Source organism: Pelodiscus sinensis, chromosome 9 (genome assembly GCF_049634645.1).
Source record: "Pelodiscus sinensis isolate JC-2024 chromosome 9, ASM4963464v1, whole genome shotgun sequence".
Classification (NCBI taxonomy): domain Eukaryota; kingdom Metazoa; phylum Chordata; order Testudines; family Trionychidae; genus Pelodiscus; species Pelodiscus sinensis.
In genome coordinates, this window is record NC_134719.1 from 30,908,208 (window position 1) to 30,935,615 (window position 27,408).

At 42.5% G+C, this 27,408-nt stretch overlaps 1 protein-coding gene across 2 annotated transcripts in view; it reads left to right on the plus strand.

Moving 5' to 3' along the window:
- LOC102446349 (calcium-activated chloride channel regulator 1-like) overlaps positions 1 to 26,708 on the plus strand; it is a 41,050-nt gene extending 14,342 nt beyond the window's left edge. For both annotated transcript variants that reach the window (XM_075936389.1, XM_006120252.4), the window contains 10 exons: positions 1,066 to 1,243; positions 4,527 to 4,754; positions 9,164 to 9,388; positions 11,378 to 11,555; positions 13,531 to 13,637; positions 15,583 to 15,813; positions 16,374 to 16,644; positions 19,938 to 20,102; positions 21,829 to 22,065; positions 24,106 to 26,708. In XM_075936389.1, the coding sequence (XP_075792504.1) occupies positions 1,066 to 1,243; positions 4,527 to 4,754; positions 9,164 to 9,388; positions 11,378 to 11,555; positions 13,531 to 13,637; positions 15,583 to 15,813; positions 16,374 to 16,644; positions 19,938 to 20,102; positions 21,829 to 22,065; positions 24,106 to 24,509 (2,224 nt within the window). In that variant the 3' untranslated portion in view covers positions 24,510 to 26,708. The remainder of the gene's footprint in view (positions 1 to 1,065; positions 1,244 to 4,526; positions 4,755 to 9,163; positions 9,389 to 11,377; positions 11,556 to 13,530; positions 13,638 to 15,582; positions 15,814 to 16,373; positions 16,645 to 19,937; positions 20,103 to 21,828; positions 22,066 to 24,105) is intronic.
- Positions 26,709 to 27,408: the final 700 nt, after the last annotated feature.

A 27,408-nucleotide genomic window follows, 5' to 3' on the forward strand; every position in this document is an offset into this window, starting at 1 on the left:
CCATAATTGTTATTTGTGAAATCAATTGGTGTTTTCAGTCCAATTTCTAATGGACAAGCATGAACATCACAAAATTCTCCTGCACTTAGCATTCTAATTGGCAGACTCCACTGAAGGAGACTAAGACAGGGTTCCCTGCTCTACCCTTTTAACCACCCAGACATACTGGACATTTTCCAAGTTTATCAGCAATAGTGTGTTATTTATAGGTCTTCTCCAACAGTTGATCAATACAGCTGTGGGCAACAACATACCAGTGTACGTCTACTTCCTTCTTCATCCACTGTCTGGAGTGGCAGAGGGGAAGATCTCGTCACTGTGAGCTTCTGTATCTTCTAGCAGCTGTCTCTACACTTCCTTACTGCCTCTTAACTGCTCCCAGCTGATGGGTTCACTGCTCTCAGTAGCATACTAATCCCATGCCTAATTGCCTAAGTAAGCCATTAAGCACCCACCTCTTAGGTCAGGTCTACAATACAGCCTAAGTCAATGCAACTCTTGTTCCTCAGGGGTGTCAAAAGTTCACCTTCTGGTGAGTGATACAATTCCCCACTGTCCACACCAGTGCAGTGTCAGTGGGAGATACTCTTCTACTCACACACCTTCCACTTCTCTCCAAGGTGGAGTAACTGTGCTAAGAGGAGAGCACTTTCTCTACAGCCTAGTGCATCTTCACCAGACATGGTACAGCAGTGCAACTACATTTGTGTAGCTGCATCCATGTAATGCTATAATATAGACTTGCCCTCAGTAAAGCCCAATTCAGGGGACAATAACTAGTTCCTTAGTGACCAGCTGTAGCTTCCTAGAACACTGTCACAGAGACAGTGAGTGAGTGGGCATGGAGAATGAAGTACCGGCTCACTTCTGGAGAGCATCCCTCATGTGTGGATTAAGGCATATTGATGGAAACATGGAGGTACTTGCACTGTTAGGCTAGTACAATACAGTCACAACAATGACCAAGTCTTTAGGCCTATCATGATTCAAATAATAAACAGATTATTATTTGTTGACTGTGTGTGGCTTTTTAGATAAGCCTTTTTCTATCTCATCTCCCTTTAGGTGTTCAGCTAGTGTCACTGGTAAATACATAGTCCAAAGCTGTGAGGGAAACGGGTGCACAACAAGAGAATGCAAGTATGATGAACAGACTAAACTGTATGAAGCTGGATGTAAATTTATACCAGACAAAACACAAAATGCCCCAGCATCTATAATGTACATGCAGAGCCTCCCTTCTGTAAGTATTGTTACCTATTTTTGACACACAAGTGGATTGCCAGTACCTGTGGTCTTGTAGATTGTTTCCATTAGGAGAAACTGAAGATGGAGTAAAGCATTTTTTGATAATTCCTGTTTATTTACAAAGAATATATATAAAGCCCTGTTACTCTGAAGACAGCATGAATCAAACAACAGGAAGTATTTTCTTTGCTCATGATTCCAAGCCTCTTTCCATCTGTCACTCTGCCCAAAAAACGTCCCCGCTTCTTTCCAGGCAACATTTCCACTCTTTCCTTCCCCAGGCCTGAATTTGCCCCAGGTATAGTGAGGTGGCACCAGCTGGATGGACAGGCTTTTATTAACCTTCTTATTACCGGTGTAGGGCCTATTTGCCTATTCATCCCACCCAGGATCTTACTTAGGGCACTGCTCTCCCCTGCAAGCTCCCTTCTACTGAGAGAAAAAGTCTGAATTTCAGTGAGCACGCCTAGTCCTATGCTGGACACAAATGAGAAGGTCTGGAGCAGCACTAGACTAACTCTTCTGCAGGTCCGTCTATTAGATTTTGTGGGACCCTGAAGGTGAGGCAAAAAGTAAGGAGTCCAGAGTACAGGAGGGGACTGCAGTTGTAGCAGGGTGTGGGGTATGGAAAGAGGTGAGGCTCTGTAAGATCTGGGATGGCACTGGAGATAAAGTGTTTGGGGTGCAGAAGGAGGCTCCACACTGGATCCAAGAGGTTTGGATTAGAGGTGCAAGGGAAGAGGTAGGGATGGAGTGCAGGGTTTGGGTGGGAGTTAGGGCGTGGGAGAGGGCTCATGGAAGGGGGTGGGGGTGCAGGCTCTGGGTGGGAGAATGGGTGCAGGAGTGAGTTCAGAGCAAGAGAATGGGGTGGGGGTGCAGGGTATGGACAGTTGGGATGCAGGAGTGGGTTCAGGAGGTTGGGATGCAGTATGCTTACCTGGAGCAGCTCCTGTTTGATGGTAAATGCCTCAGGGAGAGGTGGAGGCAGGTGGCTTTGCACACTGACCTGCACTCATCTATGGGCATTGCCCCCTACAGCTCTTGTTAGCTGCAACTCCTGGCCTATGGGATCTGCAGGAGCGGAGCCTGAAAGCGAGGAAAGCAAATGGATGTAGCTTTCCAGCACTCACAGCAGGGCCAGGGAGGGACAGGAGTGAGTGAGTCACGTTTTCTCCCCTCCCCCACCTGTGAAGACCAGAATGCAATGGCTTTAGTGGCTGCAACACAAGGCCCAAGGCTAAGGGGGCCCTACGTAAAGATCTGCATTTTTGCAAGCTGGAGATCTTATTTCAGGGCCCCTTTATCCCAGGGCCCTAGGCTGCAGCTCTTAAAGCTCCTTTCTGAATCTGGCCCTGGTCTGGAGAGACAGATATCACCACATGAGTTGCGAGTTGATGTCCTCCATGGCATGGAGTTATTATAAAGGTGCATAACTCATGATCAGCGTGAATTAATTGCCAAGAAGGTAATATTGGAGTGCCTCCGAGGCTTGTTTCACAGCTAAGCCCTCTTTTAATATAATGGAGTAGGCCTTTGTTGGGACCAGTGTGCAACTCAGGAAGGGATGCTCCTCACCATCAGCCACCTCAGACGAGACAGGCCCCAATCCAGCTTCTGAAACTTCAGTGTGTAGCGGGGTGGGATGCAGAGATAGTTTCTTGACACTTTAAATGACTGCTTCTTGGAGCAGCTGGTTCTGGGACCCACAAGGGGAGAGGCTATTCTTGATTTAGTCCTAAATGGAGCACAGGGTTTGCTCCAAGAGAACCGCTTGGAAATAGTTTAACCTTTGAACCCAGCAAGATAATGGGGCAAATAATTAAGGAATCAGTTTGCAAACATCTAGAAGATACTGTGATAAGTTACAGTCAGCATACATTTTTCAAAAACAAATTGTGTCAAACCAAACTGATAGCTTTCTTTGACAGAGTAACAAGCCTTGTGCATATGGGGGAAGCGGTAGATATAGTATAGAGCTACTATACGATGAGTGCAGAACTGGTTCAAAAACCATTCCCTAGGCATGCTGGAAGGACATAATGAATGGGGTTCCACAGGGATCAGTTCTAGGTCTGGTTCTGTTCTATACCTTCAGTTATTCTGTTAATGACATACAGTGAACACTCACACAGTTTACAGATGATACCAAGCTTGCAGAGATTGTAACTGCTTTGGAGGATAGGATTAAAATTCAAAATGATCTGGACAAACTGGAGAAATGACCTAAAGTAAACAGGATGAAATTCAATAAGGACAAATGCAAAGTACTCCATTTAGAAAGGAACAGTTAGTTGCAGACATATAAAATGGGAAATGACTACCTAAAAAGGAGTACTGTGGAAAGGGATCTGGGTGTCATACTGGACACAAAGTTAAATATGAATCCACAGTGTAAAGCTGTTGCAAAAAAAGCAAACATTTTGGAATGTATTAGCAGGAGTGTTGTAAGCAAGACATAAAAAGTAATTTTTCTGCTGTACAGCCTCTCTCCGAGTTACAAATGAGTTATGGACCAAACACTTGGCCGTAACTCGATCTATTCATAACTCGGATCCCATTGAGTTACATGTGACCACTCTGTTCGTAAGCGCAGGTCATGTTCATAACTCGGGGACCGCCTTTATGACCACTCCATGGGAGCTTTGGTCGTAAGTGCGAATGGTCGTAACTCGACCGTTTGCAACTCGGGGAGAGGCTGTACTCCAAATTGATTAGGCCTCAACTGGAGTACTGTGTCCAGTTCTGGGTGCTACATATTAGGAAAGATGTGTACAAATTGCAGAGAGTCCAGAGAAGAGCAACAGAAATGATTAAAGGTCTAGAAAACATGACTTATGAGGCAACATTCCAAAAAACCTGAATTTTTTTAAGCTGGAAAAGAGTAGACTGAGTGGGGACATAAACAGTTTTCAAATATGTAAAGAGTTGTTACTAGAAGGATGATGAAAACTTCCTTCACCTCTGCTGATGGGATGAGATGCAATGGGCTTTAGTAGCAGAAAAGGAAACTTATATTGGGCATTAGGAAAAACTTCCTAACTGTGATGGTGGTTAAGCATTGAAATAAACCGCCTGGGAGACTGTGGAATCTCCATCATTGGAGATTGGTACAAACACAGTCATCTAACACCTGTCAGGAATGGTCTAAATAATACTTAACCCTGCTGCGAGTGCAAGGGACTGTACTTGATGACCTCTCAAGTTTCCTTCCAGTTCTGTGATTCTGTTTCACTTTCTTTTCCAGTAATTTTTCTTCTTTTCCAATTGTTTTTTTTAAGGTGGTTGAGTTCTGTGATCAAAGCACTCATAATGAAAAGGCTACAAATATGCAGAACAAAATGTGTAACTATCACAGCACATGGGAAGTAATTATGAACTCGCCGGACTTCAGTAACACCTCTCCAATAAATAGCACAAGCCCTCCATTCGAAACCTCCTTCTTGTTGCTGCAGACCAAAGACAGAGTAGTCTGTCTAGTACTAGATGTTTCTGGAAGCATGAATTCGGTAAGAACAAACATAATATGCTTGTTAGAAACAGATAGTTATAAAACAGTGTGGTGTGTATTATATATTTTCTTTAGTCAATACAGTAAAACTCCAATTGTCCGGCATCCAGTGGCTCGGCATTCCTGATAGTCCGGCACCAACTGGAACCCAGAAGTGCTCCAGCCAGCCGGACAATTGGAGCTCCTGTGAGCCCCACGCACACTCATGGGCTTGGAAAGAGAAGGAGAGGAGTGGGGAAGGGGATTATACCCCTGTGACGGGTCTGCCGGGACCTGCACTGCGGCCGGCCGGGGGGCGGGGAACAGCGTGGCAAGGGGCGAACCCTCCACCGTTTTGCAGGGAGACGGGGGAAAGCCCTGCACAGCTACCTGCTACAGGCCAGCTGGGGCTGCAAGCGGCAGCAGAGGAGAGGGGGCGAGGAGAGGAGCGGCGCTGCGGGACCAACCCGGCAGCACCCCAGATGCTCTGCCCCGCTGATTCCCCAACTCCGCTGCTGCTGCTTGCAGCCCCAGCTGGCCTGTCACCGGCGGCTGTGCAGGGCTTCCCCCACCTCCCTGCAAAACAATGGAAGGTTCGCCCCTTGCTGCGTCATTCACCGCCAGCCCCCACCCCCAGACTTGTCACAGCCCTCCCACCGGAGTACCTCCCGATACTCCGGCATATCCGATAATCCAGCACCCCCTGGGTCCCAAAGGTGCCGGATTATTGAAAGTATTTTATGATCATGTTTATTCTTTTAGAAAAATAGAGACCATTATTTTTTCCATTGTACATATTTAGGGATTGCTAAAAAGAAGCTCATCAAATTGCTAAAATACTGTATTAGATTTGGTCTCTCTTTCCTTACAAAATATGTCTGTTCTTTTTTATCTTAAGCTACAGAATATCAGAACCATTGTACTTTCCCAAAACAGAAAATATATCATAGATGCAAGTTTCGTGCTACGTGACTCACAAATTATTTTCAAAATAAATATGAAAGCAACTTTGTATATTAAAATAAAAGATGAAATACTTTACCTCATAATCATACATCCTAATGAGTCAAGAAGTTGGGTAAAGTGATAAATTGATGCTAGTTTAATTAAAGGAGTTTTTATTTATTAAAACTTATGCTAAAATTAGCATAAACAACAAGAAGCCCTGTGGCACCTTATAGACTAACAGATTTATTGGAGCATAAGCTTTCGAGGGAAAAGACCCACTTCGTCGACATGCATCTGATGAAGAGGCTCTTTGACCACAAAAGCTTATGCTCCAATAAATCTGTTAGTCCATAAGGTGCCACAGGACTTCTCATTGTTTGTGCATATTCAGACTAACACGGCTACCCTTCTGATACTTGTCACCGTGCAAAGTGCTAAAATTAACATAATTCCCATCTTATAGAAGCCCTTGTTGGTGACATAAGCCCTTACAGAGATTTTCAATCTGTTTTTGGGCCTCAAATTTACTGTTCTTAGAGTAAATCCAATTGAGCCTCCCTAAATAAGCTGTGTGTTCATATGTATAAATATTATACAATACACAAAAATGATAGTCATGTAAGTTTGTCTCATATATGCAGTTTACTTTTTTTTACCTTTTCAAACTGCAGCTGCCTTCTGCCCATGAACCATCTCCTGAGGTTTTATTTTTACATTCCAAACCACTGCCAAGATTTCAAGGGCTAATTTTATATCAATCTATGTTGTATTCTTTCCCCAATATACAGAAATTTCTTCAACCCTAATTTGATTGTTTCAAACATTCAGTCCTAAGCCAGTGACAATGTCTGTTCTCAAAAAAGTTAGAACTTTGAAGTTTCATATCTCACAGACCTACAAGACTAGAAACGGGACCTTCCCACTAGTATATCTCTGGGAGGACAAGATCCTTAGCTTCCTTGTGGGTAGTTCAGCACCCTTTTTTGCCCTGGAGAGAGCCCACATATCGCAATTTAAAACTGTGGTATATTTATGTCTGGAAAAAAATATGTACTTTTAAGAAGTCTTTATGAGCCTGGCATGGATTTGTGACAGGGTAGATAAGGCCTGACACCCTCATCTAGCAACCGCATGGCCCTGCTACGCTTTGACCCAGAAAAGGGAAGAAGAGAGGTCCTCCAGGTTGCATAAAGTGGTTGTGTAGGAAGCAGCCAATCTGTAAAATAAGGTTGGGTTAGAGTAGGTAAAACGGCAGAAAGGTAAACAAATTACAGCCTCTTCCCGACTTACGAACCTGTTATGGAGCAAGCAATTGGTCATAACTTGGTTTGTTCGTAAGTCGGGCCCACAAAGTTACACGCAACCACGCTGTTCGTAAGCGCGGATCGCGTTCCTAACTCGGGCTCCGTCATTTACGACAGCTTCGGTCATAACTGCGAATGGACGTAAGTCGACCGTTCACAACTCGGGGACAGGCTGTATGTGACACACAATCTTATTAATGAGCATGAGATTACATTATTAGAATGCTGTTTGGCTCAACCTGTTATATATCTCCTGGCAGCTTTAGTATGCAGGTACACTTTCATGATAGATAAACATGGCATACATCTCCATTGATCTTGAAAAAATAAGGTTGGTGGTGATATGGGGTAGTTTATGGTACACCAATGTTGGGAAATTAGACATCTACTATATATTCCTTGCAAATCTCTCATCTTCTTTCTGATGGGTAAATTTCAATGTACAGTAAAACTCCGATAGTGCGGCTTCCAACTGTTCGGCACTCCTGATACTCCGGCATCAAAATGCCAAGCGCTTCTGACCAGCTGATTAAAAAGCCTGCCGCTCAGCACTCGTGCTGGCTGTAACCAGACGGAGCATAAGGTTGGGGGAGGCGGGGGGAGGGAGTGGGATCATGTTACAGTAAGGAGAAGAGCGTTTTGCTTCAGTGAAGGGGAAAGGGGAGGGGAGGAGGGTTGGTATTAGTGTGGTATGTCCTGTGGTTGTTGGTAAGAATCATCTTGAGGTTAGGTGGTTGTCTATAGGAGACTATTGGTCTGTCTCCCAGAGCCTCTTGGAGTTTAGTATCCTGTTCCAGTATAGGCTGTAGTTTATTGATAATGTGTTGGACAGGTTTAAGTTGGGGGCTGTAGGTGATGACAAGTGGTGTTTTATTGTTGGTTTTCTTGGGCCTGTCTTGAAGTAGATGGTTTCTAGGTATTCATCTGGCTCTTTCAACAACCACAGGACATACCACACTAATACCAACCCTGTTACCTTCCCTTGCAACAAACCCCGTTGCCAGCTTTGTCCACATATTCACTCTGCTGATACCATTATTGGACCTAACCAAGTGAGTTATAAGATCAAGAACACATTCCTGCGCATCCAGAAATATAATTTATGCCATCATGTGCCGAAAGTGTCCGTCTGCTATGTACATTGGACAAACGTCTCAGGCACTTCGCCAAAGGATCAATGCCCACAAAACAGATATTAGACAGGATCACAAAGAAAAAACAGTTTCTTGACATTTCAACCAGAAAGGACATTGTCTCAATGACTTAATTACCTGCATCCTGCTTCAAAAGCCTTTTAAGACTGCACTTGTAAGAGAATCCTCTGAACTGTTATTCATGCTAAAATTCATGCTAAAATTCAACAGGATCTAATTATCTTACCCATTACAAAGATAGCTTCCCCAATTATCACCTCTAATATCATTAACTCACAGACATTTACCTCCCCCGCCCATCCCCCTTCTGTTCTGAAATTTGATTTGTCCTTTTCATATGTGTTCATTTTTTTTAATTGTATCCTTTGGTATATATGGTTGTGACAATTTTCTTCCACTATTTGATCTGAGGAAGTGGGTCTGGCCCACGAAAGCTCATCACCTAATAAACCATCTTGTTAGTCTTTAAAGTGCTACATAGTCCTGTTTTTTGTTTCCCTTATATATTACTGTAAGAAATTAACATAGCTAGTACTTTTTCTGTTATCATAGAGAAAGGATCTCGTAATTGCAGTTTATGTGACACGCTTCACAGAAGAGTCCAGCAAATGCCTATGATCAGGCGCTACTAAAAGCTAATTAGTGGTCCAATTGGGATTCTGGGGGAACTGATTTCAAGATATAACCAATCCAGTGATTGAAGTTAGGAAATCAGGAGTATCCGTGCAATATTTTGTGTTTCTATGATCAGGCGCTACTAAAAGCTAATTATCAGTGGGCACAATTGAGGTTCCGGGGGAACCAAGGGAACTGATTTCGAAACATAACCAATCCAGATATTTAAGTTAGGAAATCAGTAGTATCTGTGCAAAATTTGGCATTTCTAGCTCTTACCATTTCGGAGATCTTTCGGGACAAACAAACAAACTTTCAGAAATATTTATAAGATTGCTCTATCATGTTTTGCTGTCTTTCTTGAAAAGCCTCAACAATTCTAAGTACATCTTTTTCTTCACCTGCAGAATAACCGCATTAAACGTCTCAAACAAGCTGCAGAGATATTCCTACTACAGATTATTGAAACAGGTTCCTGGGTTAGTATTGTCACATTTGAGTCTACGCCATACATTAAAACTCATCTACAACAAATAATCAGTGAGAATATACGCCAGAATCTTGTCAAATACCTGCCTACATCAGCTGATGGAGGAACTAACATCTGTGGAGGAGTACTCAAAGGATTTGAGGTAAAGGAAAACATTAGGGGGAATGCATCCTAGACTGCAGTGACATAAGAACACAAGAACTTACATAAGAACATAAGAATGGCCATACTGGGTCAGACCAAAGGTCCATCTAGCCCAGTAGCCTGTCTGCTAACAGTGGCCAGCACCAGGTGCCCCAGAGGGGGTGGACCGAAGACAATGATCAAGCGATTTGTCTCCTGCCATCCTTCTCCAGCCTCTGACAAACAGAGGCCAGGGACACCAATTCTATCCCCTGGCTAATAGAATTTTATGGACCTAACCTCCATGAAATTATCTAGCTTCTCTTTAAACTCTGTTATAGTCCTAGCCTTCATAGCCTCCTCTGGCAAGGAGTTCCACAGGTTGACTACACGCTGTGTGAAAAAGAACTTTCTTTTATTAGTTTTAAAACTGCTACCCATTAATTTCATTTGGTGTCCTTTAGTTCTTCTATTATGGGAACTAATAAATAACTTTTCTTTATCCGCCCTCTCCACACCACTCATGATTTTATATACCTCTATCATATCCCCCCTCAGTCTGCTCTTTTCCAAACTGAAAAGTCCCAGTCGCTTTAACCTCTCCTCATATGGGACCCGTTCCAAACCCCTAATCATTTTAGTTGCCCTTTTCTGAACCCTTTCCAAGGCCAAAATATCTTTTTTGAGGTGAGGAGACCACATCTGTACACAGTATTTAAGATGTGGGTGTACCATAGTTTTATACAGGGGCAGTAAGATATTCTGGGTCTTATTTTCTATCCCTTTCTTAATAATTCCTAGCATCCTATTTACCTATTTGACCGCCGCTGCACACTGTGTGGAAGTTTTCAGAGAACTATCCACGATAACTCCAAGATCTCTTTCCTGATTTATCATAGCCAAATTAGCCCCCATCATACTGTACCTATAGTTGGGGTTATTTTTCCCAATGTGCATTACTTTACACTTATCCACATTAAATTTCATTTGCCATTTTGTTGCCCAATCACTCAGTTTGGTGAGATCTTTTTGGAGTCCCTCACAGTCTGCTTCTGTCTTGACTATCCTAAACAGTTTGGTATCATCCGCAAACTTTACCACCTCACTGCTTACCCTTAGACACTGAAATGAAATTAGGGATCATGGTGGAGATCCAACTAAACATGAGTTTTGAGTGCAGTGATATAGCTAAATGAGCTAATGTAATCTTTGGATGTATTAGGAGGAGATAGTTACTGAAAGCTGGGGTGTGGTTCTGGTGCCAACACTTCAGAGAGGATGTTGCGGAAGCTGGAGGGGGTTCAGAAACAGCTACAAGAACAAATCAAGGTTAAGAAAATGTGCTTCAGAGTGATATTTAGGAAGCTCGATCTATTCAATTCAATAGAAGCAGGTGCAGGGCTAAGAAATTAACAAGGCTCTGCTATGTTTATACTAGAAAAACCCCTTAAAATAGTCTCAATACAGTCTTGTAAAAATGCTTTGCAGGAATCCCAAGGCCTCTTGGATAAGATCAAAATCATATAAACTCTTCTAAGAAATTTCAAACTTTGTTTTCAGCATGATTTTCTTCTGAAATGTGAGCATGTAAAAATGGAACTGGCATATGCAGTGATTCCTCAAGTTGCTAACCAGAACAAAAGTCTTAAGGGCTATGTTTGCACTTCTGGAAGATGTCCTGTGTATATACTGTCATTGGCAGCAGGACCTGGAGTGGGGTGCATACGTTGCAACTTCTCGGAAGAGATGTAAAGAATGTTACCCTTAGACACCTCTCCCCTGAGCCATCCTTCTCTGTACTGGCAGAATAATTCAGACACTTCGATTCAGCCATTGCCACATAATACAGCCTCCACTGCCAGCACTATTCACACTTATAAGGAAAGGATTTTGTCTTACACTTGCACTTCTACACGTCAAGGAAAACTGTTATGCTACCTGTGATAGGACAGCTAATATTTACAATAAACTCCTGTTGCTAATACTTTACATTCTTTTATCAATTTAGGTGATTAAACAAAAACACGCTAATCTCTATGGTTCTGAAATTGTACTGCTGACAGATGGAGAGGATTCAGGTATGAGCTTTTGCCTTAAGGAAGTGGAAAACAGTGGATCAATCATTCACACCATTGCCTTGGGGCCAAACGCTGCTTCAGAATTAGAACAATTTTCAAACATGACAGGTGAGTAACTTTGCAAACTAGCCCTGCTTTTGATATTCATGTTTGAAGTATGGAATGTAAAAGTAGAGTAGCTTACAGCCTGTATTATGAAAAGAGAATAAACTTAGTCACCTAATTCCAGTTATATTTATAGAAAGTTTGTTCAGATAAAAATAAATGTTGGGAGCAATTGTTTATCTTTACCTGTCCTTGCTTTAAAAAAAAATTGTAACCTGATAACACTCTGCTAAATAGTGAGGTTTGATAATTATATTATTGTAGAATATTTCTCGAAACAAAACCTGAAGCTCATTATTGAAATGACTAACATTTTATTTCTGATTTTTACATGGCAATTGTATATAAACCTATTAATGTCCTAGATAATTAAATAATTACCACCTCAAGAAGAGTCACAGATAGAGGGCTCTAGCTGAAGTGTCTGCAACCATTGTCATTACACTTGTGACCTGCTTTGAGTTGAAGCTCTCTTGTTACATTTTAACTTCAGACATTAAGGAAAACCAGATGGGTCCTGGGTGATGCTGCAGTATAGGGCAACTACCAATGGGAATTCCATGTGTTGATTCAGAATGGTGATTGTATAAATTGCACCCTCTTCATCAAGAGAGATTCTCCTTTTGTGTATTCAGAGTAATATCTGCTTGCTTCAAGGACTTAAATAAGATTGTACAGCTTTTTACTCTTGTTAGCCCTGTAAATCCAGGATGCCCTTTGGAGAACAAGCTGCATTCTTTCTGGTTTGTGTACAATAACAGAATTGTTCATTCATTTTCTGATCACAGAATCTTCAGCTTTAGTGATTTGATGTGTGATCCAGAAAGAACATAGTTGGTCTTTCGTGGCTTAGTCTCAGCAGGTAGGGCTCATTGTTTGAAACAAATGGTCAGATTTCCAAAGACACTGTGCGTCAGAAGTTCCCATTGGACTTATGGGTACTCAGTTTATATGAAAGAAGCCCAAATGTTATATTTGCAAACTAGGCAGAATTGATCTAAGTCACTGAAGTGCAATAATCATGGAATGCCACAACGTCACTTTTATAGAGGTGTTTTTCAGAGAGGCACTTCACTTTAAGGCAGTGTTTCTCAAAGTGGTCCACCAAACCACTTTGAGAAATCTGTTAACTGACCGCACCAGTTTGTTTACTTACTAGCACCATGGTCTGGGAGTCTCATGGCTCCTATTGGCTCCATTTTGTTCTTTGCAATCAACGGGAGCCATGGAAATTGTTGTGGGCTGGGCCATTAGCTCCCCTTGGCTGCAAATAGTGAAACAGAGCCAACAGGAGCTGCAAGGCTCCGTGCCTGCGGTGCCAGTAAGTTAACAAACCAGTGCGGCCAGTTGACAGGTTTCTCAGAGTGGTTTCACAGACCACTTTGAGAAACTCTGCTTTAAGGGTAGTGATAGAGATGCAGCCGTGTTAGTCTGGTCTAGCTGAAACAAAAGACACAACTATGTAGCAGTTTAAAGACTAACAAGATGGTTTATTAGGTGATGAGCTTTCGTGGGCCAGACCCACTTCCTCAGATCAATTTGTGGAAGAAAATTGGCACAGCCATATATACCAAAGTGATACAACCAAAAAAATGAACGCATGTGAAATAGACAAATCAAATTTTAGAACAGAGTGAGGGTGAGGGGGGAAGGTTAGTGTCTGTGAGGTAATGATGTAGGGGTGATAATAGGGGAAGTTTCTGTGAGGTAATGACATTAGGGGTGGTAATTGGGGAAGCTAGGGAAGCCATCTTCGTAATGGGTGAGATAATGAGAGTCTTTGTTTAGACCCATACATAATTTAATATTTGACACTTTATTTATGAACAAAGATTAGTAAAGGCACAAGATTTAATTTATCAAGTTAACATTATGCTTTCTAGCAACATCCAGACTAGCATAAGGCACAGAAGAAAAAGTGAATATCTGTGTTGTATAGTGAATGACTATACTGATTATTTTAACAATCATATTTCAGGGGGCTTAAAGTTTTATGCCACAGATACACTTGACTCCAATGGTTTAATTGATGCATTCAGTGGAATTTCATCAGGAAGTGGAAATATTTCTGAACAGTCTATTCAGGTCTGAGTTCCAACTGTTTGTTTTTTTCACATTATTAATCAGTTACTGATCATTTAAGAGTAATTGTATCAGCCAGTGGCTGATCTTAAAATTAAGAAATATAACTGATATTTTCAAATGGCTGTGGGATTTTTTGTCATCTGTTATATAAGCAATGAAATGAAACAGGCAGTGAAACAAAATAAATTAAATGTCTCATAATAAGCTAATTCAAAGGGACTTACAGACAGAGGCAGGCAGAAATATCATAGACCAATCAGCCACATCTGTATGGGATACTGTAAACAAGGCATTTTGTCTTCTAGGGCTTCTTACTATACTAACATCAGTAATGAGGAAAGGACCTCAATTGCTTGTCTTCTAAACAATAGACATCATTTTGATTCCCAGATTTCCTCACACTTCTAATGGTCTCTCTCAACACAGTGATGATTTCTCCAAAATAATTGAGGCTAGGAGGACTGAGTTTTCCCTGCTTCCTAGTTATATTACGGCTCTTGAGTTGTGCTGTCTATAACTTAACTCATCCCTTCACTTAGATAAAACTCTGCTGTGGAGCCAGTTTTATACTTTATCTGAATCATGCACAGCGACTAACACCATTGTCCATGGCCTACGTAGCTTCTCTGCAACTGCACACTAGTCTTCTTAAGAACATAATGTTGGCCATTTTGGGTTGGACTAATGGTCCATCTAGCCCAGTACCTTGTCTTCTAACAGGGGCCACCACCAGATGTTTCAGAGGGAGTGAATAGAACAGGGCAATTTGATTGCTCCATCCCCTTTTGTCTTGGCCTAGAATCTGGCAGTCAGAGGCTCAATAACACCCATCTCATAGAGTTGCATCCCTGCCTGTCTTGGCAACTAACCATTGATCCTTTGATTCTTCTTGGCATCCAGTTATAAATTTTGCCTTCACATCAGTTTCCATAGGTTGACTGTATGTTGTGTGAAGAAATACTTCATTTTTTTAAACATGTTACATATTAATTTCATTTAGTGACACAGGGTTCTTGAGGTATGTGGGGAGGTAAATAACACTTCTCTATTCACTTTCTCCACACAGTGATGGGGTCTTTTACCACTAGAGGCACCTCCTCCTGGCCACGCTGGAGATTAGCTCCTTCCAGATGCTGTGCCCTCCTCTGGCACTCTCTCCACTCATCATCCTCTCTCATCCTGAAGCCCCTCTCAGTTCAGGAGCTGCAGCTTCCTCTTTATGAGTTGACCCTCCAGCCAGTTCATTATGGTCCTCCTTTTCCACGTTATCAGTCTTTCAGAGAAAATAGTTCCAAGCAGTTTTTGTCTACGGCTGTATCTGTGCCACTTCCCCAGTGGCTGGTGGAGGATCCTAGGGCCCATCCTCTATTGATTTCAACTCTGGGAGCCTCTGGTCAGCAGCCAAAGTCTGCTCTATCCTATACTTTATTGCTTTCCCCTGAGCCTTTCCTTGCTTTTTTGGTTCTGCCTCTTGTTCTCTGGGTGTGCACTATTGCATCCCTAATATAAAAGTAGAACGAATCCCTTGGTTACTGTATTTTCACATCTTTAAGCAATTGGACTTTGCAAATGGGCATTACAGGAAATGTGTTGAGGCCTTCATCATTTTCATCCCTTTAGTGGCTAGTCCAAGTGGCTTGTGTCCTCTTGCTATTTCCCCATTTGATGAGCAATGGCAGGAGATTTAAGTTCTGCCTCCTTTGCAAAACCCTGAGGTCTGTACTGATGAGTATAGTGGTGCAAAAAGGCCTCTTATAGATTTAATACTCTGTGCCCAATTCCAGTAGTAGGCCAGTAGTCCACCAATCAGTCCAGGTGCCCTCTAAATAAGCAAAATTTTGATTTGTTTAGCCTTTTAAGAGGAAAATGAACCATTCTTAAATACCTAGTATTTTATGTGTTTATTCACTAACTAGCCATAAAACATATTTTATGTGTCTAACAGCTTGAAAGTACAGCTCTGAGTGTTGCAGTCAAGCAGTGGATGAATGGTACAGTGACTGTTGACAGCACTGTGGGCAATGACACCTTCTTTGTAGTTACATGGGATCAAAGCACATCTCCACCAAACATTTTACTCAGGGACCCAAAAGGAAAAGAATATAGAACATCCAGCTTTGAAGTTAGTAGTCTAAACCTTCGAACTACACGACTGAAGATAGCAGGCACTGCAGAGGTAAAGCCTAAAATTCCTTTTATTATCCAAACATGTTAACATTTTCATAGACTAAAGTGCACCTTCTCTTTTTAGAATTTAAACACAAATCCATATTGGCCCAATTTTATCCTAGGTGTAACTCCATTAACTTGCGATGGAAGTTGGGTGTCTGTCGTTTGTGCCTTTGCTAATTTTTATAATGCACTAACTATACACATCCCACAAATACAAGATTCCCAGAGAAAACAGTGAATACAGGTGAAGGAACAGTTGATAGTGCGTATCAATAATGTATGGATTCTGATCCTTCCAAAAATACAATAATTCTTAAACTTCCACCACTAAAATTTGGCAAATTCAGATATAAGATTAAATTTAAAAGTAACTAAACACTTGAAAGAATGAAGAATCATTAGTAGGGTACCCAAATTACCTTAACGGTGGTCCTGTTGGACCACCCTAAGTGTCCTGGAAAATTTCCCCTAAGCTAAATAATATAGCTCAGGAAAACATAACACTGCCCTTAAAATAATGAAGTCTTCTATTATATGTTTATGCTCCATATATTTGCTTTGCAGATGGGGGATTGGCATTACTGGATTCAGAATAATCACACAGATTCTCAAGTCATATCAATGATAGTAACATCTCGAGCAGCATCTTTGGCTGTGCCCCCAGTTACTGTGAAAGCCTACATGAATAAGGATACAAACAACTTCCCTAATCCAATGGTGATTTATGCCGAAGTGAGTCAAGGATTTTTGCCAGTTCTTGGTGCAACTGTGATGGCCACCGTTGAACCACAGGCTGGATCCCCAGTGGGTCTCCAACTCCTTGATGATGGTTCAGGTAATTTTATTTTGTACCGTAGGTGTTGGAATATAGATTGGTGGTGTGTATTTTAGAAACTGCCTCTGCAGGCTACTTACAAGCTTATTGCTAAGGATTCAGTCCTGCATATGCCATTAGCACAGACTAAGGGGCAACAAGTGAGAGGATGCTGTGACTCTGGTCTCCCCACTGCTTCAGGATGGGAGTGAAATACACTGGGTCTAAACTGGTACAGCATGTGTGCCCTGATATCCTGGTGCAGCTACCAAGGTGTATTAGGAAAGAGGAGAGAGGAAAAACTGTGCCAAGAAAGAGGGTATAGTAGCTGTGCAGCTTTTTTCCTTGGGGCCTAGCAAATTAATTGTCTATTTTGGTCAATTTCATGGCTGTAGGATTTAAAAGAAATTAAATGTGATTTCAGTTATTTAAATGTGAACTTTCACTGTTTTGTAATTGTGGGGGTCCTGACCAGAAAAGTACTCATGCAGGTTCACAAGGTTTTTGAAGGGGCATTTGTAGTACTATTACTCTCTACCTATGTACTGTTGCTGGCAGTGGTGCTGCCTTTAGAGCTGGGCAGCTGGAGAGTGGCGGCTGCTGGCCGGGAACACACTTCTGAAGTCAAAGCCACTGCCAGCACTAGCAGAGAAGTACTGGTGGCATGCTATTACTACCCTTACTTCTACACTGCTTCCTGCAGAGCTGGGCCCTCAGTCAGCAGCTGCCGTGTTCCGGCCACTCAGCTCTGAAGGCATGAGTGTAGCAGTAAAAGTGGCATACTATGGGTAATACTGCAACCCTCCTAAATTAACCTTACAACCCCCCTGCAACTCACTTTTGGGACAGGAACCCCAATTTGAGAAACACTGGTTTCCCCTGTGAAAACTGTATAGTACAGAGTATCAGAGGGGTAGCCGTGTTAGTCTGAATCTGCAAAAGCGGCGAGGAGTCCTGTGTCAGACGAAGTGGGTCTTTGCCCACGAAAGCTTATGTTCCAACACTTCTGTTAGTCTATAAGGTGCCACAGGACTCTTCTCCGCTTTTGTATAGTACAGAGTAAAAGCACACAATACACCAGATTTCAGGAGGGAGACTGGTCTCATGGCTGTGAATTTGGTAGGGCACCAACCATGATGCAAATAGCCAGCACAAGGAGAAAAGGAGTCTTGTGGGCCTCATTCAGTCATACTCACTGTTTGAATTTATTTATATTTTACTTGTATGCCCTACAGAGGAGATTCAGGGGGAAGAACAGGACAGTGACAGTTTCTAAAGCTGGTCACGTGCTATATAGGTCATATAATTATGTTAAAAACATCTCTTTTGAAAGGATGAATTATATAGATATTGTAAGTAAGACCGAAGATGTAATTCTTTCACTCAGCTCTGCCTGATTTGGCCTCATCTGGATAATTGTGTGAAGTCCTGAGTGCCACATTTAAAAAATGATGTGGTAAAATTGGAATAAATCCAAAGAATAGCAACAAAAATTATGAATAGGGCTGTCAAGCGATTAAAACATTTAATCAGTTAATCGCACGATTAAAAAATTTAATCATGATTAATCGTATGATTAATCGTGTACGTCTCCCCTATGAAACACTGTGGCGGCGTTTCAATGGGGCAGCACTGCATGGAGTCCAGGATCAGCGAGAGTCCCCAGCTGACACCGGGCTCCATGCAGCACTGCCCCTTAGAAGCGCCACGGTGACGCATCAAAGAAGCAGCACAACATGGAGCCCAGGATCAGCTGGAGTGCCCAGCTGATCCCCAGTAGGGAAGTTAAAGACTAATTGACCATCCAATAAGCAAATACTTATCAGATAGTCAGTCAATTAGTGGACTAGTTGATTCCCCCCTTTGCTGCCTCTATCAGCTGTGCAGCACTGCCACTTTGAAACCCCAAAGTGGCGTGTTAAAGGGGCAGCCATGGAGCCTGGGGTCAGCTAGGGATTACCCAGCCGATCCCAGGCTCTGCACAACATTTCCCCAGAACACGGTGGCAGCTGGGGAGTCCCCAGCTGACCTCAGGCTCCATAGCTGCCCCTTTAAAACGCTGCAGCAGAACCTGCGGTCAGCTGGGAGCTTCCAGCTTATCCTGGGCTCCCCTGCAGCAGCAGCTGCCCCTTTGAAATGTGCGCAGACGTGGCATTTTAAAGTGGCAGGCACAGGTCAGCTGTGAGGTGGCTGCTCCTTTGAAACACTACTTCTGCAGCACTTCAGAGGGGCAGTGCAGCATTAACACCTGCGACTAACTCATGTCAATTGACAGCCCTAATTATTAAAGGTTTAGAAAACATGACCTCTCAGAGCAGACTGGGTTTCTTTAGTCTGGAAAAGAACAGACTCAGAGCAAACACAATAACTGTTTTCAAGTACATAAAAGGTTGTTAGAAAGAGGAGAGAGAAAAATTATTCTCCGTAACCTCTGATGATAGCAATGGGCTTAAATTGCAGCAAGGGAGGGTTAGGTTGGACATAAAGGAAAACTTCCTAACTGTCAGGGTGGTTAAGCACTGAAATAAACTGCGTAGGGAAGTGGTAGAATCTCCATCATTGGAGATTTTTAAGAGCAGGTTAGACAAAGATCTGTCGAGGATGGTCTAGATTATACTTAGCCAGCCATGAATGCAAGGGACTAGACTAGATGACCTCTCAAGGTCTTATTCCCGTCCTATAACTTTATTATTATTTTATTATCCCTTTCAGATCACTTGTGCCTCAAGCCTGTGATATGTAGAGCCCTGCAAATCTGGGGATATCCATTTTATATCTGAAGGTATTTGTCTCCTCAGATATATATGTGGGTATTCACAGCTCATTTTTGCAGATATGTGTATAAATTTTGTATCTGCTCAGGGGTCTAATGATGTGATCACTCTCTAACTTCTCTGTTCTCTGAACCATGTAGTGCAGACCTCAGGTTCTCTCCTCCACACAATCCTGCATTCTAATATTGCTTCCACCTCAAAGAGTTTTAGTCTTCACATCACCAATAAGGACTCCACAGGCTAGAGAGTACTACAGAAAACTACTAAGAAGCTTAGAACTATTAATATAGTAGTAATTATTGGAAACAACAGTAAATACACAGCTACACATCCTAATGCTACATTGTTTTCTCCAATTAAATAAATAATGAGCTCACAGTAGGATCCATCCTCTTTTCACTTTGTCCATATCGAAGCTTTTATTGATTTCAATAAGAGAAGTAGTAGGCCCAATGTGTATATAAACTGACCAGTAAAAATATCCTTGCTTAATAAAAGTACCTTGTTTGGATGGTTAATTATTAATATTTGTATGGCTAGGTGCTGATATTACCAAGAATGATGGAATCTATTCAAAGTATTTTACATCTTTCAATGGAAATGGTAGATACAACTTAAAAGTGCATGTTCAGGGAAGAAATAAGACTGTCAGACTTGGCCGCCGGCAGAGCCGAGCCTTGTATGTTCCAGGCTACATAGAAAATGGTAAGGAACATTCATGAAGTAGAAAACTCTTTGTGTGACTGTGTGTTGCAGGTGCAGGGAATAAAAGTGAATGGGAGATAATTTAGCTTAATAAAAAAGCCTTTTTTACTTTAACATTTGTTACATAAATCTTTTTCACTATTTACACTTTTAGAAATCACTGGTATTGTTACTGCTATTGAGATCTTACTATTTAAGCCTTTTCAATCAATAGAGGCTCAGTTAATACTTTACAATGGGTCTCTTAAGACTTAGTATATTTTCCCCTCTTTTTCTTTTGATCAAATCCCCAGGGAAACTAAGGCAAAATTACAATTCATCATTAAAATTCAGCTTTATTTCGAAGTGTCTTAGTAAAAATCATATTGCTGAATTCTACACCTCTTGTGTCTCAATCACTCAAGAAGAAATTTGCTCTGGTTATAGGTTAGCAACAAGGCTATTCTAACTCCCAGTCTGGCTGACTGAGCCTAGGATCCAGCAATTGGGTTGTTCTTTCTGGCTTGTGCAATCTCACCATAATCTGCAGGCCAAATGCCGAGCTCAGTATTGGCAACACTATGGCCTTCAGTGGAATTGTGTAAGTGTAACTGGAGACATACTTTGAAGAGAATAGTTGAATAGTTGGCCATGCAGCTGCAGATGCAACTTGGCCCACAACTCTGTAACTTACTCAGTAACTTACTTTTTGTCATTTAGTCTGATTCTGGGCGCACAGAGTGGCAGCTCTGAGTAGGAATCACTCTCTAAAATTAACTCAGAGATGTAGCTGTGTTAATCTATATCTGCAAAAACGAGTGACACCTTAGAAACTACCAGATTTATTAGGACATAAGCTTTCCAGGATTATGCCCTAATAAATATGTTACTCTCTAAGGTGTGATAGGACTCCTTGTTATTTTCCCTAACTTGAGATATAAAGCACCTGAAAATCTCAAGAAATGTCAGTGGTTAAGATGTGAATCTCAGTGCTTGCTTGGCTACATTGCTTAATATAGTATTTCCTATTCCTGTTTTCCTTGTTAAATACCAATTTTAATGTTATTTTATCAGTGCCAAAAAAAACCCTTAGCAAATTGTGAAACAGGGCTGGAAGAATATGGAGGTTTTGGAATATCATGACTTTTGAATGCCTGGTTTCGCAACTGTAATGGTGGATAAATGTTTGTTCATATCTGCTCTCTCTCTCTCTCTCTCTCTCTCTCTCTCTCTCTCTTTCTCTCTCTCTCACACACACACACATGCACACACAGAATTTTCTTCGTTTCTAGAAACTTTGAATGTTCTGAATTTAAAAGATTTGTATAAAAATGTGATCAGCTTAAACCCAGAAAAGTAAAGAAATGCTTACAAGATTATAATTCTTCTGCTGCCTGCAATATCTAGGAAGGCAGGGATAGAAGTGACCTTATCACAACCACTTCCCGTAGACACCTGCACAATACCTTATGTACCCTAACTAATTATAGGCACTGTTGCTACTTTCAGCTGTCCTTGAAATCTGGTTTGCTTTGGGAGTCTGTTTTGTGCAAGAATGCAGAATCCTGAAGTTCATTTTGTCTTCTGCCTTAGAGTCACTAATTTTTGCACCGTGTTTAAATAACCCAAAGAATAAAGTAGATTAAAGAGTGAGGAAATGCTAGATAGAAAGAAAGCATGCTATGAGTTAGAGTTTTCTGATGTTCAAATAGCATGACCTGACTTTTTTTTTCTTTTTTGGGGGCAGGTGAAATCAAAATGAATGCACCAAGACCTGAAGTTAGTGGTGATGTAATTCAAGCAAAGCTAGGAAGCTTCAACAGAGTTGCATCAGGAGGCTCTTTTGTAGTGGATAATGTTCCTTCAGAAGGAATTACTGATGTGTTCCCACCCTGTAAAATTATTGACCTTGAAGCTCAGAATAAAGAAGACAAAATTCATTTGTCTTGGACAGCTCCTGGGAATGACTTGGATGTGGGACAAGGTAAGATTGTGCTAGTGAGATGGCAGTGATGCACTATTGTCAGTTATTTCAAATTACAGGCAGTCCCCGACTTATGCGGATCCAACTTATGTCGGATCCGCACTTACGAACGGGGCTTTTCTCGCCCCGGAGCTCGCGGGCGGCGGGACCGCCCAGAGCGCAACGGTGCCGCCACCGCATCCTCCGGGGCAAGAAAAGCTGCTCCGGGTCTCCCTGGTGTGCTGGGGGGGACTCCCCCCCCAGCACAGCAGGGAGACAGGAGCAAAGCCGCAGAGGCGGGGGACCCTGCCGCCTGTGCGGCTTTGCTCCGGGGCAAAGGAGCAAAGCCGCACGGGCAGCGGGGTCCCGCCGCCCGTGCGGCTTTGCTCGAGTCTCCCTGCTGTGCTGGGGGGGACTCCCCCAGCACAGCAGGGAGACTGGAGCAAAGCCGCAGAGGCGGCGGGACCTCTGCGCCTCCGCGGCTTTGCTCGGGTCTCCCTGGTCTGCTGGGGGGGGAGGAGGCGCAGCTAGTGCGCCCGCCCCCCCCAGCAGACCAGGCTTTTGTTGCGGGATGCCTGCGGTAGAGCAGCTGGGGTTCTGCCGGGTTGGTCCTGCGGGGACCTACCCGGCAGTGCCCCAGCTGTTCTGTCACAGGAGTCCAGATTCAGCCGCTGTTGAAACTGATCAGCGGCTGATTCCAGGAAGCCGGGGGCAGAGCAACTCTGCCTAGGGCTTCCTGTAGTCAGCCGCTGATCAGTTTCAGCAGCGGCTGAATCACGAGCCAGTTCCGACTTACATACAAATTCAGCTTAAGAACAAACCTATAGTCCCTATCTTGAACATAACCCGGGGACTGCCTGTATATATGATGAGCCAGCCAAGCAGAGGTGAGGACAAAAGTTATGTATTTTTTATCTGCAAAACTGTGGCCAAAATTGTGGCCTGGCCTGTGCTAGATTTTTTTTTTTCTAAAATGTCCTAGGCCACAGTATAACCACTAAATCACCTCGTCAATGTAATATTCATATTAGTCCCAATGAAATATTCCTAAACCCAGTCTCTTTTTCACAGTAGAAATGCAAAACTTGGATATTAGCCAGCCTGTGCTAGTTTACAAAGGCAAACAAATTAAATGAAAAACACATTCACCGGTGACTCTTCCAAAACTTAGCCCCTGTCTACACTGTACCTATAAATAAATAAGTCCATTACAACATGGACAGTCCAAGTCTCTAGTCCAATTTGATCTCATCTGTTAAACAGATTTTAAGTATGTTGTAACCAGGCCCCATGACTCATTCTTACAGTGTGCACATCAGCACCAGCCAGAAAGTGGTTAAGATAGACACCCTAGAGTCATACAGATTATACTCTTTACATCCGTCTACAGCTCTTGCCATCCAGCTTGCCAAGAATAAAGCAACAGCTCCATTAAATCCATAAAACAGTGGCCTAGGTAATGCTGTGTGGCTACTTTACACTACTTGTCCAGCTCAAAACAGCCTTAAAGCTAGAGTAGCCAGCAATGGGAGGATAGCCTCGATTTGGAGGATCCTCTGATGAGGTAGAGCTGGGTGGAATATCGCTCCAACGCTACCCCTTCACCACTTGTTGAAGGATAGAAAGGAAGATGCAGGGCTGTAGGTAGAACTCAACTCAAGCAAACAGCTGGAAAAACCACTAGCAGAAGAAAATGTACAGTCCTGAAATGACAAGTGTGAACAGTGGGAAGCCAGGTGCATTTGTACCTATATACCCCTTAACCATGCTGGCAAATGGAGCAGGCATTTTTTCTCTCAGACTATGCTTACAGAACATGCTTGAGAGGGAATGCTGATTGGGATGTAGGAACATGTCCTTGTACTGTTTTGTTTTAGAAACATTCTGTTTAATCTTGAACTTGACATGGAAACTCCCCAAAGACAAGTAGGGATGGTTATGGAGTATCATTGGAGTTCTAATAAAGATACAAGACTCTTTTACAAATCCTGTACTCTCCTTGCATTTACAGGTAATATAATCTTCACACTAACACACTCTTGCATACCTCTCTTTTTCCAGCTGAAAGATATATAATAAAAATGAGTGAAAGTCTTTTGGACCTGAGGAACACCTTTGATAATGCTACTTCTGTGAATACCTCTAGTGTGATACCTAGCCCTGCTGGCACCAAAGAATCATTTTCATTTAAACCAAAAAATGTCACGATAGAAAATGGAACCATAATCTACTTTGCAGTACGTGCCATTGATAATGCCTCCCTGACCTCAGAAGTGTCTAATATAGCACAAGCAGCTCTGTTTATTCCTCCAAAGGAATCCTCAGCTGATAATTCTTCTAATCATGTTATCAGTGAAGGTATTAATGTTTTAACAATAGTGTTAATAGTAGCCGGGTCGGTAATAGCTGTATCAATAGTTGTAAGTATAACTGTTTGTATTGTATGTAAGAAAAATAGAAGATGAGACCCTGAGTTCAGAATGCATTTAAACTGATTGTGAGATGAAAGCTCTGTAAGAATCTATCCTGATTTGTTCCCTTTGTGATTTTTTTTAAATACACGAGGGGAAAATTGAAATAATTTTGTGATAATACATTTGAAAATTAAGTGAATTTGCTTTCAAATTCATGTACATTTCTATTCTGCTTTCAATGAGTTTGCCAAGTTACAGTGCAGGTATTTGTACTAGGGATGTAAGATTGGAAAAAAAACGCACTAACCATGTAACCTATTGAAATTCAGTTGGTTACACAGCTAAACACTCAGAAGCATTGCAGGCTTCTGGGAGCTGCTGGTGCTGCCAGCCCCTTGGGGTCCTGGCAGTGGCTCAGAATTTAACTGGTAATGTGAATTGATAAACTGTTGTTTATCAGTTAGCTGGTTAATCAGTTAATCCCTCGCGTCCCTAACTTGTGCATAGACTAAATACTTAATTTAAAAGCATGTTCTCAGAGTAAGGCACATGTGCTATGTAGCATATCAATGACAATCTCGATTCTAATTTAATTCTGATCTTCCAAGATTTTTTGCAACATTAGGTTTTCTGTGCTTTGTTTTTAAAAAGTAGCAAAAACTGTATCTTTCTAGTTTTTGTTATCCAGTTGCTTAGCTATCAGGAATGGTGATTTAACAAGAACTTACATATAGCTGTAATCATGCAAATGTTTTCATACATGCACAATTCTATGCATGTGAGGGGAGTTATGCAAGTGTTAATTATTGTCAGGATCAGGGTTGAACAGTATCTACAAATAAGCAAATGGAAAACACTTTCTTCCTGATATTCTTACCAATCACATAGGCAACATTCCAAGTCTAAACTGTTATATGAAAGAATAACAGCAAAGTAATAGAAGAGAATACATGCCAAACAGGAATACTCCCTATCAAGGCATATAACAGGAGCAACTGCATGCAACATTAAGGGGAGGAAGCTATTCAGCATATGGCCGGAAGAAGAAGGGTTTGAGCAAGAAATTTACATCTCACTAATGGAAGTGGAGATTCCCATGTAAACAGACCAGCTGGGGTTCAGGTGAAGCTAAAGATGATTTTCAAATAGCAGGAAAAGAAATAAAAATGAGTAATAGAGGCCCTAAATCATGTCTTTCTTCTCTTCTCTGCTCATGGGATCAACAACATTTGAAAGAGAAGAGCAGTATCATTGAACTGGGAGGAGTGTCCCTGGCTGAAAGAATCCAGATATATGCTTTGTAGCAGTCTGGTGGGAGGAGACCTTTTGCTTTAAATTCACTGTTTCTTAAATTTGGTATTAGTTTGTGTTTTATCTTTTATTTATTTGTGGCCAATTCTGACTTTTCTGCCTTGGTACTTGAAATTAAATGTATATTTCTGGGGTTAATCGGCATGTTTTATATAGACCAGTGTGTGTTTGGACTGAAGTATTTGAGAAACTTAATTTGAGATAATAGGGTTTGTGCATATCATTTTCTATTTGTGAAATGATGGACTTTCTATAATCTTGTGCAGTTGAGAAGGAAAGAGCTGGGTAGTACAAGATGCACATTTCTGATACAGGTCTGGGACTGGGAATTTACTGCTGTCACACTGCAGTACAATTCAGGAGCAGCTGGGTAAAAGACACACCAGTTGGAGAATTGAAGGGACACAGCTACCCAGCTCTCCAGATTACACCCTGGGGAATGTTACAGTCCAGTATGCGGTTTCTTGCTGCTGCCACTGAAGTATAGTTGGCAGTACACACATACTGGCTAACTGACAGCTCAATCATTGGGGCAATATGGGGGAACAAACACTAGGGGAATGTCTGTGCTAGCTTTTACAAACATGTCAACTGCAAATCATTAGTAAAAACAAGCCCTGTTTGAGAGAACTACCTTTGCTCACATAGACAATGCCTCTGAGCAAGTAGTGCAATTTCTGTTTACTAGCTGTTTTTTGTACATGAAGTGGAAGTCAGCAATTGAACTGAACTCTTCAGTTGCTCTTCTACGTGTAAAGGCAATATGACTCCCCACTTCCATTTTCTCTGCTGCATATTGGGGATATTCTTCACTTCTTGTAGATATAGGTGTCTACAGCACAATTTGGTGATTAGTAAGCACAATATCTGTGTAGTAAACAGAAGGTTTGGCAGTATAATTTGTTATGCATAAAAAGCAATAAAACGGAACAGACCATGGCAACTGAGGATTGTTTTACTTTTGTCAGTTAGTATCTAGCTCTAATGAGGGAAGTTCCATGAACAGAGGATTTCTCATCTGATGATCTGCCCAATCATATATATCCAAGCTGTTTCCTGATAGAGAAGTTGGCCTGTGAGCCAGGGCCGGCTCTAGGCACCAGCAAATCAAGCACGTGCTTGAGGCCGCACATTTCCAGAGGCGGCATTTCCAGGTAAGCAGCCGCCTCTGGCAGTGGCCGGGCCCGCCCCGCCAATTTTAAAGGCCTGCGGGAGCTCAGCTCTGGCTGCGTGTCCCCAGGAGCTGGCTGCAGAGCACAGTGCGGCCAGGTTCTGCCCTGCCCCGCCGGCTCCAGTCCTGCCGCAGCCCCAGCCCCCTTCACTGGCAAGAGACCGCTTCCTGCTGGCCGTCTTGCTGTGCCCACCCCGCCCCATGCCCCTCTGGCTCCTCACCGCCCGTTCACCGCGCTGCCCCTGTGCCCGCACCCTGCTCCCCTGCACCTGAGTCCCACTGCTCTCCCTGTTCCCTGCGACTCTCTGGCTCTGTGCCGCCCTTGCATCCCGAACCCTGCTCCTCCCAGTCCCTGCGCCCCTCTGGCTCTGTGTCCCCTCTGCACCCCGCAGCCCCTTTTCTCTGCGCCCCTCTGGATCTTTGCCCCCCATTCTCCACACTGCCTCTGGACCCTGATCCCTCTGCCTT